The sequence below is a fragment of the Furipterus horrens genome, unplaced genomic scaffold (assembly GCF_987537825.1).
Source record: "Furipterus horrens unplaced genomic scaffold, mFurHor1.1.pri manual_scaffold_6, whole genome shotgun sequence".
Taxonomy (NCBI): domain Eukaryota; kingdom Metazoa; phylum Chordata; class Mammalia; order Chiroptera; family Furipteridae; genus Furipterus; species Furipterus horrens.
Genome location: NW_028327176.1, coordinates 104078520 through 104097641, shown reverse-complemented (window position 1 = coordinate 104097641; position 19122 = coordinate 104078520). Strand labels below are relative to the sequence as shown.

The following is a 19122-nucleotide window of genomic DNA, read 5'->3' as shown; positions in this document are numbered from 1 at the left end:
ATCTCTTTGAGATCCCGATTTTAATTCTTTTGCAAAAGTACCCAGAGTGGACTTACTTGATCATATTTCTATTTTTAATTTTTTGAGTAGCACCCATAGTGTTTTCCATAGCAGATGTAACATTCCCACCAACAGTGTATAAGAGTTCCAGTTTCTCCACATCCTCATGAACACTTGTCTTTTGGTATTTTGATAATAACCATCCTAACAGGTGTAAAGTAAAACTCATTGTGATTTTGATTTGCACTTCCCTGATGAGTAGTCATATTGAGCATCTTTTCATATACCTATTGGTCATTCATAAGTTTTCTTTGGATAAATGTCTATTCAAATCTTTAGTTTATTTTTTAATCAGGTTATTTGTTTGTTTGTTTTTTGCTATTAAGTCATAGGAATTCCTTCTATTTTTTGGAAATTAACCCTCATCAGAAACATGGCTTGCAAATATTTTCTCTCATTCTGTAGTTTGCCTTTTCACTGTTTGTTTGCTTTGCTATGGGGAAAATATTTAGTTTAATGTTATTCCACTTGTCTAATTTTAAGATGTCAGTACTACCCAAAAATGACCCACAGATTCAATGTGATCTCTATTAAAATTGCAATAACATTTCTTAAAGAAATATTTTTTAAAATAGTAAATTCATATGGAACCACAAAAAATCCAAAATAACAAAAATGATCTTGAAAAGGAAAAAGAAAACTACTGGAGGCATCCCATGTCCAAATTTCAAAATATAGTACAAAACTGTAGTAAATAAAACAGTATGGTGCATGGATAAATACAGACATAGATACAAATGGAATACAATAGAGAGCCCAGAACTAAGTCCCTATACTTACAGTCGAGTGACATTAGCAAGGGAGCCAAGAACACACAATGGAGAGAGGATGGTCTCTTTAACAAATGGTGCTGAGGAAATTGGATAGCCGCATGCAAAAGAATGAAGCTGCACAATTGCTTCATACCAGATAGGAAAAAAAAAAAAAAAAAAAAAAATCAAAATGGATTAAAGGCTTAAATATAAAACCTGAAACTCCTAGAAGAAAACAGAAAAAAAAACTTCTTCACATTGATCTTGGCAATGATTTTATAGACATGACATCAAAAGCACAGATAACAAAAGCAAAATTAGAGGATATACTGATAACTTTAAAAATTTAGCTTATTAGATTTCTTACACACTTCATAAACCAGTTAAAACACTTCTATTGGTTTTAGGTTGTGTGTAACATTTTTTCAAACTTGTAAATGACTTATGTACCAGTTTAAACATCAGCCTATTTGCAACATTTCTGGTTTCCAAGGGAAGGCCATGACTTTAGAGTTATTTCTTGCTCTACCCAGGCTATGTGTCAAAGCCCATTCACATGGCTCCTGTAACATATATAAAATGCTAAAATGTATAGAAATAAGTCAATCATAGAAGTGCTAAATCTTGCTGCTCCTGCTAACTGCATTTACTTGGGCCTAAATTATTTCTATTGTCTGCTATATAATATATCTGCCTCTCCTGAGGATATTGTTCTTTTCCTTTTTTCATTGTTACTGTCTCTAAAAAAAAGGAAGAGATAAAATTGTTCTGATCAAGTTTCCAAGAAAATGAATTCTCATTCAACGTAGTTTTTAATAAATTAATCCCAGGCTTTTTAAAAATTGCTATATTATTTAGCTTACAGTTTTTGTTTCTGTGCTAAGTTACACCTTCTAACTTCCAGAAGACAGCACTAGCCATAGAAGTAGCCCCTTCTGAAAATTTTCTTAAAGAGGCAATCAACATTTCATGATTAACTATTTCATAGCTTCCAAATTTTTATTTTTAAAGCTTGTTTTATTCTGTTGTTTTCTTATTGGAGCTGTAAATTTGACTGATATCTCTTTTTTCAAGTTGCTTTTCAACTATTTTTGTCTATAAATTTCCTACTCTATCTGCTTAAGAAATCAAAGCTTTTCAGCCTGTGAACAAAAATAATTTGTTCCCAAATTTCTGTAGTCTTCTTATTGTCCTCATCACCCTGCCTACTTCCTCTGTATAATCCAATTTTAAAGGCCTGGATACTGCTGCTCATTTTATGAGAATCACCTCATAGGCTTTCCATATTTTTCATACTTCCACTCATAAACTTGATATTTTATTCACTTTGGTGAAAGTAACGCCCATATTGCTAAGTCATATTTTTGTTCTTGGTGATTTCTTTACCCAAGCAATTAAATTGGAAACTCCTTGGGTTCAAAATCCTAAGGGAAAAAGCCCTAAATTTTTTCTATACAAATTTTCAGAGACAAGCCACATTATTAAGAAAGTAAGGCAATTAAGCAAAGATATCTAAGTTTGGCTAATGTGAAAATTAAACTTTCAAAACTGTGTTATGAGGTAATTTTAAACTGCTTATTTTGATGATGTCATTCTGTCCATTCTTCAATGCCAGCTAGCTGTTGCTGGCATTTTGGTCTGGAAAGCACAAGACACACAGTAATTCTGATCTTAACACAGCAGCATCAAAAATATCAATGTTCAACTTTTTTCATGTTCTAGTTATATATATATATGTGTCAGTTACCCTAACCTGACTACTGAAACTTACCTACCTCATCCTCTACTTTATACATTCCCCATGTTCTATACTTTAATCCATACTCCAAACCATACACACACTGCATACCTTACCGTTACTCCATATTTGCCTTTGTCCTTTCATGCTGCTATAAAAAAGTATCATAGACTGGAAGGCTTATAAATAAAGAGATGTATTTCTCACAGTTCTGAACCTGTGAAACCCAAGATCAAGCCTCCAGGAAATTCTGTGTCGGGAAGGGCTCACTTACTGGTTCACAGACAGCCATCTTCTTACTATGTCTCACATGGAGGAGAGTGAGGGAGCTCTCTGGGGTCTCTTGTATAAGGGTACTTAACTGCATTCATGAGGGTTCTGTCTCAATGACCTAATCATATTTCAAAGGCCCCACCTCCAAATACTATTACATTGGAAGATTAGGTTTCAATGTCTGAATTTTGGAGGGGTACCAGTATTTAGTCCATAGCAATACCCTTATTTATACTCTATAACTTACATATATATGGTATTTCATTTATCCTTCATGCCTTACCTGTGTTCCCTATCCTTGGTCATACTCCATACTGGACCCATACTCTGTACTTTACCAACACTCCTATTCTATCACTTATCCATACCCAGGGCCTTATTCAGATTCCATGCCTTACTGATATTCCTTTTTTTAAACATTGTGGTGAAATACACAGAACATAAAACTTAGTATCTCAAACATTTTTATATGTACAGTTCAGTTACCCATATTCTTTACCTTACCCATACTTCATACTTTGCTCATGCTCTCTATCTTAGTCATACTCCATACTTCACAGTACTTTATACGTTACCCACACTCAGTATCTTGCTCATTGCGAGGACAATGGAATCTATTCAGTCTCCCTCACCCAGGATGCCCAGGCATGGGCTGCTAGAGATGATATTAGATTCACTTGCACAGTGCACTCACAGTTATATAAGCATTGATGCCATATTTTGTCTGGTGGCCTGCTTTGTCTAGGCATAATATAAAAGGAGCAGGAAACTTCAAGGGAGTGTCCGTTCATGTCCATGTTCATGTCTGGACAGCAGGGGCAGGGAGCAAACGAAGGAGCGGTGCCGAGCAGTGGTGGGTGCTGAGCGCCGAGTGAGTGAACGGCAGGGTTGCAAGTGAGAATGCTGTAATATCTGCAATAAAGGGACCGTCAGAGATTCAAACCTTGCCTCAGTTGTTCATCTGATTGCCGGACAAAACGGAATCTGCATTCGTTGGCATGACACTCATATTCTATGCCTTACACATACTCCATATCTTATTTTTATCCTGTATCTTACTCAGATTTCATATTTTACTTTGCTCCACTCCTAATACTTACCTCCCAAAATCATTACTTTTTTTTAGTTATCCCAAGGATCTGATCACTGAACAGCTTAGAATCATATTGTGATCATGCAAAATGAATGAGACAGGAAACTCTTTGATATTTTGTTCTATTAACAATAACTCAGGCTAAGCGAGGTGACTCACCTGGATCAGTATTGAAACTATTGTTCTCTTTGGGAGATCCAATAGAAAAGTACAAGGAACAGGCTGAGGTTGTCTTCTATGCACCCATTTTTGTGTGTGTATGTCACGTAGGAAAAAAAGTATTGTGTCATTTTCTGTTTTTAGAATGCCCACATTACTAAGAGCTCCTATTTTATATGATTGAAAGTATCTTTTAAAACCAACATGAAATACTTCTTAACTTCAGAAAGAATGGAACCCAATCCATTTGGAATGGATTGCATAACTTATTTTAACTATTTCCTGAAAAAAAGCAAAATAACAACAACAACACTATACCTATATATCTGGTGTAAATTTTTATTCTGTGATTTAACTTCATTTTATCTCAGTAGATCTTTCTCAGTAACAGATTATTAACAACAACAACAAAAAGCAGATTTATATACACAAAGCTCTTCAGATTTTTTTGATAATTATAGATCCTAGTGTTGGAAAAAGGTGTTGCTATTTTTTAAAATAAAGTTTCAACATTAATGATGTAATAGTTTGCTAGTGTGTGTTGCTATGAATGAGAGATGATGGCAGAGAATTGGGGCTGAAAAAGTATTTCAGAAACCATATGCCCTGTGGAAACATACTCAGGTAGCATTCCCTGTTAAGTCATGTAATCAATTTCAGTTTTGCACAAGCCCAGCACCACATCTCATTCCAAGCTCCCTCAGCCAGTCCATTGTTTATACCAGCTTGATAAGGGAGCCTGTCAATGGCATGTGTATATTTTATAATTACCATTCCAGAGATATGGTGAACCCTGGAGTAGTGTACTGGACTTGGCAGCTACTGTCTCAGCTTTGGCACACATGTTTCAAATCTGAGAATATCATATATATTCATATATATATATGTATATATATGAATCTTTGTTGAGATCTCTGAGGCAAGCTGGTATTTAACACAAAAGCAAACCCATTTGGAGCTAAAGCGCTTTCCATTAGGCAGTTTGGCGGCTGTTTATGAGGCAGACTCACTGTGCTCCACGGACACATTTCAATTAAATGCTGCTTTGTATTCCTCCAAAGATGGGAACAATAAGGACGTTTGTCAAAGGAAAAACTACAGCAAATGATTCCATGTTGAACATCTGTACTCTGCAGTTCATTGTTTGCAAGAGTTTATTGACCATAATTTTGATGCATATAGGTTTTAAAGAGTATAAACTGCATTTATCTTGCGTGCCTATCATTTATTTTTGTCTTGGTTTATTTATTTCCATTTTTCTGGGCATTTTATTTATTCTGGAACTCTGAAGAGATGAAGGAAAAGATGTTTCCAAAAAAGGAAGTTTAGTTAGCTCTGCAAAATTGATGAGGAAAAACAATGTTTTCACAAAAAAGATTGAGCAATTGAAGTGAAAGATGTAACACTATGCATATATCTTTATGATATCTTTCAGCCTTAAACATCTTCAATGAATTTATAAATTCTAAGACCACTCTCCTAACTCATTGTCCATCATAGAAATTATAGTGACTTTTCCAGAGTGAAATGTAGCAGCTGATAATTAGCAAAGTAATATGAGGATAGTGGAGTCAGAAGACTAATTAATTAATAGCATTGTGAATGTGATCCTGCCTTTCACTTTATAAATCAATGACTTATTTTTATAAGAAGTCAGGTTTTTATATTTGTTTTTGTTTTTTGTTTTTTGCATTTTATTCAGGGAAACCATGGCCCAGGCAATTGAAGTTGCTAAATCTTTATCAATCATGATTTGATGCATTGCTAAAGTCTTTATCATTTGGCCTAACTCTGCTCCTCACATACACTACAGAACCTTTGAGTAGAAAAGAGGCAGAGACTGAAAACTGACCACCTAAAAGACAATACAATAGTCTTTCTTGAGAGACATTTACTAATAAAATAGTCAAGACATAGTAGTGGTTAAGAATGTTAACGTTGAAATTAGGCCAATTTGGGCTATAACACTGGTGCCAAGTAATTAAACTTTTATGATTGTATTTCCTAATCTCTAAATAACATAGACAATAACATATTTTATATGATTTTTTGTAGTTTATTTATAATGCATTTATAATGTATATAAAGCAGTGTCTGGTTAAGCTTTCAATATATGCTAGCTGTTATTATTATTCTGTCTTGGATAATTTGGTTTCAAGACTTGTGTAAGAAAACCCTGATGGAAATAGTGACCTCTTTAATTAAAAAAATTTTTTTCCTTTATTTTCCAGTTGTCTCTCTATAGAGAAGAAATTGCTCTTGAGTAGATGACTAACATTTATTTTTTGTTCTTGTGTTTGTTTGTAGGACATACTCAGGCAGAAACTCAAGATGGTTGTGTGAGCTTCTCTAACTTGGCAGTTTTGATCTCTGGGTCAAATTGGCGCTTTATTTTTACTGTCACTTTCCCTCCAGGTAATTTCAGCACAATGTGTTTTTATTATTATTATTTTATTAAAAATAACCCCTTCTCCTTTATAATAGGAATAGCTTCTGTCATGAATAAGAAGTGTCTAAATATAGAAAAAGAATCACTTGTTTATATTATTATTAAGGTGTGAACAGCAAGAACACATGTAGAGATGAAGCCTCAGGAGAATCCTGTTAAACAAGAATCCAAATGTACATTTTCCTCTAGTTGTTAAAATTTACTTTGAATTATATAAAATTTTTTTCTATAACATTGGGTAGCATTTAGTTCGATATTAATTAGGTAATTTTAATTTATAAAAAAGAGATTCCTAGTATATTGAATATTATGAATTCTAATCTTCCATTTCTGCCCTCTTCATCTACTTTACTGCCCCAACCCTATAAATGGTAACTGTACCCATTTAAAATCCTGGTACTTTGGAAGCATAGGTATAAAGTGTGTAAAAATTGCTTATATGATCCAGTTCTTCTTGAAAAAATATTTTTAAAAAATTTCCATTCTGAACTATTCTTGGCAATTTTTCATTTGTTTGAGAAAATACTATTCAACAAGTTTATAGAAGATAACAAACTAATTAAACTTCAAAGCCAGGTGAACTATGTAAAATACTACTCTCCCTTTTCTATGAAGGGTAAATGTGAGAGTCCATTTTCTGACATCCTTTCTTTAAAAGAATTGAACTCTGATGAAACAGAACAGCCCACTTGAAAAAAATGATTTAAATATCCATGCATTATTGTGATTTACTTACGCCCCCCCCAAAAAAGAACTCCACCTAATTGAATTTTGAAAATAGTAACATCACATTTGAATGGAAATTATGTTGTTTTCTGATCATATCAATAAAAAAATTCTTACAATCAACGCCCTGGCTGCTGTGAATTGAGCGTCGGCCAGCGAGCCAAGTGTCGCTCATTCGATTCCCAGTCAGGGCACATGACTAGGTTGCACATCAGGTCCCCAGTTGGGGGCACAAGTGAGAGGCAACCACACAGTGATGTTTCTCTCACTCTCTTTCTCCTTTCCCCTCTCTCTAAAAAAATAAAATAAAATAAATTTTAAAAAACAAACAATCAAATAAATAAATAAATAAATAATTTAAAAAATTCTTACAAAGCAATTGATTTTCATTATTCTGGTTGCATGTGTTACATCCTAATTTGTATTATAAACATTTGTATGTGTATTTCACTTACTAGCTCATAAATATTTTAAAAACGAGAACGATAACTTATCCACAAAGCAAAATAAATAATCACTAAGCAATCTTTGGAAAATTGATTAAAAAATTACTAACTTTGTTTTTACTTCTGCAAACCCCTGGTAAAATCCATTCCCCTGTATCCTGGCTATATTTATTTTATCCAGATGCCTATATAAAGAAACTAATTGATAACAAACAAGTCAAGTTTGTCTCAAATAGAACCATTTCTAGCTAATTTTTTATGGTAGCTTTGGGACTGAGTCGGCCAGGAATCAAGAGACTGAAGATGTGACTGTGGCTTTCAATCATATCGTCAGGTTTAACTCAAGAAAAGCATAGCAAAGAAAAACATGGTGTTTTCTTGAGTAGAGAAAATAAAAACTGTTATTGCTTGAGTGAGTCGGATAAAAGAAGATATGTGGGATTGATTTATTTGTTTGAATAAACTACTTTTACTTTTTAAATTTATACTTTTAAAATGCTGGCTGTAACTAACTTGTATTCATAGGCAAGCTTTGTTTAAGTTTTTAGTTTTGTGAAGTATAAATGACATGATAAACTATACATATTAAAGCATGCCATTTGATAAGCTTTGATGAATGTATACTCCCATGAAACCCTCTCCACAATTAAGATAATGAATATATCGATCACCTTCCAATGATGGGCAAATTTAAAGTTGTCATGTTTTTTAAAATAATATACATTAAAAGTTATCTTTTTTGTGCAACTTTTTATGAATTCAAATACATATATAAATTCATGTAATCACCACTACAATCAGGATACAGAAAATTTTCCCTCAAAAATATTTCTTACGGTTTCTTCTGTTTCTTTTGTTCTCACATGCTCCCCTCCCACTACCTCTAATCCCTAGCAGCCACTGATCTGGTCTCCACTCCATTCCTATAGTTTTGTTTTTTCTAAAATGTCATATAAATGGAATCGTACAGTATGTTCCATTCAGATATGGGCTTCTCTCACTCAGTATAATGTACTTGATGTTCATCCCAGTTGTTTCACATTGTTTCTTCCTCCCTTCCCTTCTCCCTCCGTCCCCACCTCTCTCCCCTCCTCCTCCTCCTCCTTCTCTTTCTCTCTCTCTCTCTTCCTTCATTTCTTCTTCTTTCTTGTTCTCATTTTTCCCTTTTTGACTGAGTAATATTTCATGAACCACAGCAGATTGTTTCATTCCTCTGTTGAAGAACATTTGCATTGTTTCTGGGTTTGGGTGATTATGGGTAGAGATGCTGTAAATATTTATGTGCAGATTTTTGTATGTATAGACAAGTTTCTTTTAGACTCTTTTACGTCTTGTTTCAAATGTAATAATAAAATGAGAACCAAAATGTTTAGTCTATTAGAAGTAGAGGAGTTTGAGATGAATTCTTAGAAAGATGCACTCTGTAAAAAAATCACCCATTCATAGCCAAGTGTCTCTATCTATCTATCTACCATGCACTACCCTGTTTTTTGGATAACAGAATGTGCATGGACGTTAGAAATTCTCTTGGCTCTGTAGTAGGATTCTCTGTGGCCCTATTTTGGTTGTTACAGGCCATATTTTAAATAGGATACATATGTCACAGCAAGTAGTTTCACATTCTGGAACTAAGAGCATTTCTGCTCTAATTAGTGGAACATAAGAATGAAGCTGAAATTTTGCATTGGTGGAGGTGTGTCTGAGAATAAAAAGGGAGAATTGGGAGAATTCCTTATCAGTGTTTAACAAATTGGAAAGAACAATTGTGTGGTATTGTTGAAATTGGGTTCCTGTGCTTCTTAAGTAATACAAACCTTGAATTCATTTTTTTGTTCATTTATTTAAACATTTAATTCATTAAATATTTATTAAACCTACTTAGTACTGTAAGCATATTTACCCACAATATTATATTATCATATTACTAATAGGTATTATGGAGACTTTTTTGTTTTTTAACAGGAACCAATTTTACAGCTCGATCTAGGCCATTCACCATCTTACCTGTGACAAGGTCAGAGAGGTCAACGGTCATCCTGTCTGCCGCCCTGTGCTCAGTGGTCTCGTGGCTGACTCTGTGCTGCCTGGTGTGCTGTTGGTTTAAGAAAAGCAAAAGCAGAAGTATGCATATTTTTTGAATGAAAATATTGGAGGGAAAGTAACATCATGTATATATGTTAACATTTGTTTTTCTTCCCCCAAAGAGAAGTTTTTATGAACTTTTGCAACATATTAAATCTCATGGGGCTAAATTGTCCACTTCATACAGTGGAGATGACGATTGCCTCATCTTAAATAATAATTGCAATACTGATAAAATCTAAAATTTATTGAACACTCACTACGGACCAAGTTCTAAATACTTTAGAACCATGAATTTATCTAATCTTCACAACAACTGTAGGAAGTAGGTACTAAATACTATGTCCTTATTATGAAGGTGGAGAATGAGGCATAGAAAGGCTAAGTAACTTGTCCCAAGTTCACACAATCAGAAGGAAACCAGGCAGTTTGGCTCTAGATCTTACTTTCTGAAACTCCATGCTCCACTGCCCACGCAACCCTCCAAAAGGTGAGCTCAAGGATTGGAGGGAAATGTCCTCTTCTCCTCCAGAAGAGGAAAGAGAGCACTTGGTGTTTTCTCTGCAGACATAAAAATTATGGTCTCAGACATTTTTCCAGAAGCAAATTTTTTAAAGCCAGAGACATGGAAAATCACTGAGGAAAAGAGGTTCTAGAGAAGAGACTTCTATTTTCCTACTCTGCTCTTAGAGTGAGAGACATAGCAAGTTCCTTACCTCACCCACCCTACACTCCCCATCAAAGGAACGGATAAAACTCTTACGATACTAGGAGATATTAGGAAACTAAAGTGATAAGAGTGAGTATATACAAAGGCAAAATGAGGAGAGGCAAAGACAGTCAAAATTAAGAAAGGAGAAAGGAAGAAGTGTGATGCCACTACTAGAAAATTCACTATTTTGAACCCAGCCTCAGCCCAACATCCCTACCTCTCTCCTTGTCATGATCAGTCTGAACATACTACAAGGAAGCTTGAGGATTCCTTGTCTTTCTCAAAAAGAACAAGATCTCCTCACCTTGTGTTGCTGCCTCTGATTTTTTGAACCACAGGTTCTGGTCTTCATTTTCAAATCTAAAGTTCATTGTGTGTGTGTGTGTTGCTTTCTGATTTGAAAGCAAAGAGCTTTCATAATTTTTAATCTTATGTGATCCTGTGATGTACGTAATTTAATTCTCATCCACCTTTTTATATATAAATCTACTGGCCTTGGAGGGACATTCCACTAAGCTCTGCTCACCCCATTTCTTCTCTTTTCTTCTCCTAGATCTAGGGAAGCTTCTTCTGCATTTACTAACATATTAATTACCCACCCCACTGTTCTGTTTTTTTCTTTGAACTTTTCATTATCTGTGGAAACATTTTCCTGGATTAAATCTCATATTTTCCTGTCTGAACAAAGACTCTTAACTTTCTATTAAAAAAAATATTTAAAGAGGTGAGAGGAATATTATGGAGGAAAAAAAATCTACAGTAATCAGTTCTGTATGAGTAATTTGTATTTCCTTCTTTATATTTTATGTACTTTTGAAATTGCTAAAATTAACATTCACTACTTTACAATAAAATATTGTTCTCTTTGCATGTGTCTTTGTAATTTCCTGTGAATCTATAATTATTTCAAAACAAGAGGTTAAAAAATATTAGTTATATTCTACACCAGCTCTGTCCAATAAAAATATAACATGACCAAAAATGTGAGGCACCTAATATAAACTTCTAGAAGCCACTTAACCTAACATATCAAAGTTTATTTCAACATAGTATGAATATGAAAAATGTTATTTTATATATTTTTTCAAAATTAGGTATACTATACTTTACAGCACATCTCAATTTGAATTAGTCACATTTCACATGTTCAATAGCCACATGTGCTATTAGACAGTAGAGGTTTTTACCTTAAAGTTGGTGGCCAGTACATGAGATTTTATTTAATTATTCCTTAAACTCTAGACTTATTACATTCATTCCATTGCATGTATCTCACAATTGTTTTTTGGGGTCATACAAAGGAAACATTTTAACACTTATGGCCCATTTACACATAAAAATCTTATTTTATCTGAAAAAATTAAAAAAGAAACACTCACTTCTTTCTCTCATTAATTTAGAAATAAAAAATGAAGATATTCCTGAATCCCAGACTAATGATCAAAAGAATTATGTCCATGGCTCATCTAAACACCAAGGATCACAGGTGGAGATTAAAAAAGAAGACCCTGTAACGGGAGAAGGTAAACTTGGACAATGGGGAGGATTCCCACCAGAGACCAAACGTGAATAACTATAGCTTCCCTCTCCCCGTTACTGTCAGTTTCTGATTCAATTTAGTTTATAGCCTTTTTTAAAAAAAGTTCTTGTTACTCTTCAAGGAAATCATACCCCAGCATAGGAATACACAAATCTAGCTGATCATTAATCTATTAACCTATTATTTAAGTTGATACTTATATTTTCTTACTTTGTAGAATGCTATTCACTTAACATTTGAATCTGTTACACAGAGAAAGGGAAAACCAGAGTACAGGCATATAATCTTTCCCTTAGCTGTTGCAAATCCGCCGGTTTGGAAACATTATTGAATTTGGGAAAGAAGAGAGTACAGCTGCCAAATACCAACTATGCAAATTAGATTGAATATAGACCCCCTCAAGAAATGAGTCAGCTTTGTTAAGCTCTGTTTTGTTGTTTAGTCATTCTCTTAGCAAAATGTATTATTTTCTTGTGCTGTGCATTATGCCAAATGACTTTGCTTGTTATATTGTTAAATTGCCATTAGGATTGGTGCCAACCAGAAAAGAGAGGTATTTGTCTCAAACCAATGCTTTGCCCTTGTCCATCCAAGGACAGAGGAAGGGGAAAGATAGTGGGCAGAGCACAAGATGGATTTGCCAAGTATGGATGTGGTGTATGAAAAATATTTATATAATTTCCATGGATCTGAAACACTTTGAAACATATGCTCTAAAGAGAAGAATATTCCCATTTTTTCCTAAGTAATAGCCAACTATCATGGTATTTTCTGCTTGAAAAGAAGTATGAATCTTAATGATTCTGAGTGCATGCTTAACCAAAAAATAGCAGTCCAATGTTATTTGTTCTGTTTCTATCTAACTAGTTCAGTTAACTCTGCTGAGTGTGTAAAAAATGAAGTTATTACCTTTTTTTAAAATTTTCCAACATATTTGCCAGTTATACTTCAGCTCCTGGATCTGCCCCAAAAAGCGTGAGTGGGGGAGGGGGGAGGAATGGAGACAGAGAAGGAACAGGAATTCTTCCTACATTCCATTTGATACATCTTTAACTTTGGTTTCTAGAAGTCCATATGACTGCATGCAAATTCAGGACCAGTGTTTGAAAACAATCACCTGAGCTCAGCTAGCTGCATTTTTCAGGAAATGGCAGGCATGATGCTAATTTCTCCCCTAATCTAATATGGCCATCTCTACATGAATCTTGGTTGCCCTGAGTAAATTAACTACATTAGGCAGTCCACAATGCCTGGTTTTTTTATTAAGGAACATTTTATAGGTGGTGCCTTATTAATAAATTATCAGGAATGAGACAAGGGACAGGCTCCTGTGGAAGAGTTTAGATTGATGAGATGGGAGCACCAGAAAGGCCATTTTATTAGGGCATCCCAGTTAAACATAGAAAGATGTGTTATATGAATCCTCCCCTGGGGATCATAACAGATTTGTTTCTTCATCTTTTAAGGTTTGTCCAAATCTAACGAGCATTGTTTCCAATGCAAGTAATAAGGCATTTCCTGATTTCCTTTGGAATTTATTACCAGCTATGAAATACCTGATTATTGCTAGCTTTAAGTAAATGTGTTGTTATTTCATTATTTCCATGGCATTTTAGTGTCTCTCTTCCTTCTGTGTTTTTAAACTTTTGATGTTTTCTGATAAAGTGATTGACTCTCTCTCTCATGAGCACTTTGCATTCACTAAGCACTACTGTAGCACAAAAATTATTTAGCTGATGGAATTACTTCCAGTGTCCAGTGGATTTAGACTGTAAACTCACCATGGTATGGCTTTTTCCAAAAATTGTATGGATGCAGTAGGAGAGAAGGTAAGGAATTGCAATGGAGGCAGAAGGGAGTAAAGCATATGTCTCATATTTTACTGTTACCAACCAGGGTTTTTGTCATTATAGAGCCATCTGAGCCAGCTTTTAAAATACATATATACTCTTGTCACTGGAGAGGCAGGAGAATGTGACAATTCAGGTCATGAAACTCAGGAGTCAGACTGGGTTTAATCCCAATTCTATTGATTTCCCTTGTGGCCTCAAGCAAGTCAGCAATCCTCACTGTGTCCTTCAGTTGTCTCATAGGTAAGGGTGATATAATACTGCCCATGCTTAGGGTTGTCTTGCTGATTAAATAAGTCAATATTTATAAGGAATGCAGAAAAAATTATCTTATATGTGTTATTATTGTTTTCTCTTGTTATTTAAGATACAAATCCCTTCAAGACCTGACTCCATCCTACCTTTCTAATCTTATTTTGAATTTCCCCTTCCTTCCCCCTGCTCCTACTTAATATACTAGCTCACCCATCCTGGGACTTGTCTTACATCCACTTGCCTACACAGTTGCTTCCGGTGGGATTGCTTGTCCTCACCTGTTAAAACCTCCTCAAGCTTTTGCATAGCACCTGAAATGACACCCCCCCTTTTTTTTTCATAAAGTCTACCCCAATTGCTTCCACATTGGTGAAAATTAGTATTTTTCTTTGGGTTCTAAGAATTCTAAAGGTGGGCTTTCATAGAAGTATTTATGATTTTTGGAATTCATTGTACATAGGTGGTTCTCTGTTTCCCCAGGCCAATGATTCTCAATGGGGGACAATTTTGTCTCCCAAGTAGGGTGGCCAGCTTTTCCTGGTTTTCCAAGAACATTCCAAGTTTCAAACTTCAAAGCACTATGTCCCAAGAACTCCCTCAGTCCCAGACAAATTCAGACACTTAGTCATCCTATCTTCAGAGGACATTTACAATGTCTGAAGATATTTTTCTGTCACAGTTTGTGACATTAGGAATATTGTACACATTTTACAATGCCCAGGACCACCCACACAATAATGATTATTTGATTTAAAACAATACCAAGGTTGAGAAGCCCTTGAAAAAGCTATGATTTGTCTTTATAACTTTTGGACTGCTGGACTGACTTAGTGGATGCAATTAGACTTTATATACTGATAAGTATTATGTAAGTATTTATTTACCTCCTGATATTTATTTAGTACCTTATAAGGACCTCTCTGTATAGTTTCAAAGAGGTGATATTGGTCCTCTGTCCTTTATAAATTTCAAATATGATTGGGACACAAGAATATTATTTGAAGGAAAATGAAAGAACAATTCCAAGTAATAATTGAGTGTAATGAAGTCACAATAACAACATGTATTTGAAATATTTCATGATGAGAAGAGATACTAAATGAGAGAAAGCCTGTCATTATCCTAAGTTACATGTTTAGTCTCTCTAGCTCCTAAATCATATCACATGGTTTCAAATCTCATTTGCTGAGGGCTTTGGTTGTCTAGTTTGCACAAACTCAGGTTTACAGAAATGCCATGAAAGGAGTCAGAAGCTTTGCTTTGTCAAAGTTCAATATTATATTATTCCTTCTCCTGTGTTCTTTTGTTTTCTTAATTTGGTGAAGAGCTCCCAAATTTTCTGTGCTAGACAACTTAGAGTTATCTTTAACTCCTAGTTTTCCCTTTACCACTGTGTGATTTTGCTTGCCAAGTTTTATCAAGTCCACCTCCTCAATGTCTGTTTCATTTCCCCCTGCCCCATTTCACAGATATGTCTACAGTTGAGTCTCAGTTAATATTCTCCTTACAGATGTCCACTCCTCCATGCCCTATTTCTTTTCCCTCCAGGAGGGTACATCCCAAACACAACACAGACCTCCCAGTTTCAAAATTCATATCTTCATCATTCACTCAACAATACTTATTAATGGTCTATTATTGTAACACCCTATGTATACACATATCTAGAATCTCTTATCCTTCCAATTACAGGTCAAATATTTTTTCTTTTTTAAAAATTCACTTATATAAAAGAAATAATCTCCTGTTAATTTTATAACACTCATCTCTTGTTCACATAACACCTTTTATATATAAGTATTTGTGTCCATCTTGTCCAGATTCTTTAATATAAATTCTGTATCTTTTCTAACTCCTGCAGCACTTTTACCATAAGGAGTTAGAATATTAGACTACTGATTATTATTATTGAGTGAATAATGAAGATAGAGATGAAATGGGACCCCCTTCTTTCTCTTCCCCTTTCTAGAGAGCCCTGGATTCCAGCAGTTCTTTCAACTGCTGGTAAAAAAGAAAAAAAGAAAAACTTTATCTTTTCTAAAAGAGATGTAAAAATTTTATTCCGGTTCACAAAATTAATAACAAGATAATGATTACACACTTTTGGGATCTAACAATGGGCAAACCATGACTTCCTGCTTCTAGGCAATGCTTTCTGCTGGCTGCCTGCTGGCTACCTTACTTAGTTTCATCTCCCAGTTTCTTTGCTACCACTTTTGCCTTTGTCTTTGCAGGAAAAATACTGCTGCAGACCTCAGTGCTGTGTTCTCCAACTTCTCCAAATCGCATGCCACACACTGATCTTTGGCCACTGGTCTCATGTGTGTGTGTGTGTGTGTGTGTGTGTGTGTGAAATCCATGCACACAATATTGGAAATGGGAAACTGACATGTAAGAATGGTAAGATATTATGCATGCGTGACTATGACCATCAACTTCAGGGATTCATCTCTAACACTTCAGAGTCCTATTGACTATGGTGTCTTTTGTGAATGTAAAATAAGGACTGGCCATGTACTTTTGTAAGTTCAAATCCATGAGAAGGACAGAGAGAGAGGAGGAAAGGGATGACCTTAAGGTGTCTGAAATGAGGAAAGAGCAAAATATCTCAGAACTAGAAATTGTAATAAGTTCCCAGGAAAGTAAAATTATCTTTGGAATTATTATTTTTTTTTTCAGATTTAATGTGTTTTATTGATTAAAATATTACATTTGTGCCAATTTCCCTTCCCTCTGCTCCCCTCCACCCGGTGGCCCCCCTCCCTCCAGTTGTCCCCCCCTTTTAGATTATGTCCATTAGTTGTGCATACAGTTCCTCCCAATCTCTCTCCGTCTATTCCATTCCCTCCTACCATGATCCCCAATTCCTATATCATCTCCCTCCCTCTCCCCACACCCCCTCCCTGTTGACCTCCCCCCACTATGCTTCCCTTACCCACAGTTCCTTTTCCACTCTCGTTGCCTGTTTCGTTTGCCTTTGTTTCATCTCCCTAGCTTCTGTTTTTTAAACCAGTCCCTTTAACATCTCATATAACAGTGGTTTGGATCTAATGAACTCTTTCAGTTTTATTTTGTCCTGGAAACACTTTCTCTGTCCTTCTATTCTGAATGACAATTTCGCTGGATAGAGTATTCGTGGTTGTAGGTTTTGGATTTTCATTACTTTGAATATTTCTTGCCAGTCCCTTCTTGCCTGTAGTGTTTCCCTTGAGAAGTCAGCTGATAGTCTAATTGGGACCCCTTTGTACATAATTCTTTTCTTCTCTCTTGCTGCTTTTAAGATTCTCTCTTTATCCTTAATTTTTGACATTTTGATTATAATGTGTCTTGGAGTGGTTCTCCCTGGGTCCAGTCTCTTGGGAACTCTCCTTGCTTCCTGGACCTGCATGTCTATTCCCTTCCCCAAGTCTGGGAAGTTCTCCTTTATTATATTTTCACTCAATTTTTCAAGTTCTAGTTCATCTTCCTCATTCTCTGGCAAACCAATGATTCTTATGTTGGGCCTTTTATAGCTGTCCCAGAGGTTTCTGATCCTCTCATTGTTGCTTCCTATTTCCTCTCGCTGCATTGGTTGACTGCTTGTTCCTTCTCCATATTCCAGTTTGTTGAAATGAACTCTGGATTCCTCACCATCTGTCTCATATGTGGTTTTGTTCCTTTCGTTATGAAAGTTTTTCGCTTCTTTCATATCTTTTTCCTGCTCTTTTGTGAATTCTGTAAGCTACCTGATAACAATGGCCCAGAACTGAGCCTCTGACAGGTTTCTTATCTGTTCATCTGTCAGGTTCTCTATCTGCTGTCTGGTGAGTTGTGCCACCGGGATCTCTATATTTGTCTGCCACATTTTGACAGATGCGTTTTGTTTTCCTGGGCTGGCTGTCCGGGGCGGTGCCTGTGTACGCGTCACAAATTAGCGACCAGTGCCTGTCCGCGACCTATTTCGCAGCCCTGTGGTGCTTTCTGTGGGGGCGGGGGTCCAAGATGGATTCACACAGTTATTCAGCTAGGAGACCGGGATCCGTCCTCCCGTCCCCCTGGGCCTCACTGTTCAAGGCGATGCTGCGGCTGCTCCCCAGCACCCGGAGTCGCGCACGCCAGGGGCTTGATTGCCTCCGGGATTTTTCGCTGCCCCGCCGGCCACTCCGCAAACAGCTTTGCCTTCTTTAACTCTTACCTGCCCAAATGGCACCGCTGGTTTATAACTTCATATGTTGGGCTTCCATGTAGTTTTATTTTCTGGAATTTCTAGTTATCCTTTGTTTTGAAGTAGTTGTATTCCTTTCTAGTTGTAGAGGGAGACTTAGCGTGTCCGTCTAAGCCTCCATCTTTCTTTGGAATTATTAATAAATAGCTTGTCCATGTTATAAAATAAGAATGTAAACATTTGTAATTTAAAACATGATTAAAATCTAGCACTTAATACCTTAAAAAACTTTTAAAAAATTACCAGGAATAAGAGTTTGCCTGCTAAATGTTATGGAGAGTTCAATGCTACTCATAACCAAGATCTGGTATAACATCTAACAATGGAATATCAGGAGAGTTTCTCCTCACACAAAGATAAAACACATGACTCATTATAACCATAATGTTATAACATGTATTTTGGAATGCTAAAACATACGATCAGATTAAAGCAAAATTAAGAGACAATGTTGGATAAAATACATGATGACTTGCAGATGATGTAATTATTTTAAAATAACTTAAAAATTAAAACATTAACTGGTTTAATTTGTAAATAACTTGAGTAACATTCAAATATAATGTCAACCTATGCAAAAATAATATTATATATATCATTCATATACAGTTTAAAAACATATCAAAATATATAATAGTGATCCTTTGATCATATGCTGTCATTACTTCCAGTCAAGATGGCGACATAGGTAAACATACTCACCTCCTTGCACAACCACACCAAAATTACAATTACAGAGCAACCATCACTCAGAACTTACAGATTAAAGCTGATTGGAAGATC

At 35.4% G+C, this 19122-nt stretch overlaps 1 protein-coding gene across 1 annotated transcript in view; it reads left to right on the top strand.

The window, feature by feature from the left end:
- Window positions 1–19122, top strand: part of PKHD1 (PKHD1 ciliary IPT domain containing fibrocystin/polyductin) — a 440427-nt gene that overhangs the window by 409511 nt on the left and 11794 nt on the right. The window contains exons 63-65 of the mRNA XM_090282575.1: window positions 6383–6490; window positions 9659–9817; window positions 11891–12013. Of these exons, the coding sequence (XP_090138701.1) occupies window positions 6383–6490; window positions 9659–9817; window positions 11891–12013 (390 nt within the window). The remainder of the gene's footprint in view (window positions 1–6382; window positions 6491–9658; window positions 9818–11890; window positions 12014–19122) is intronic.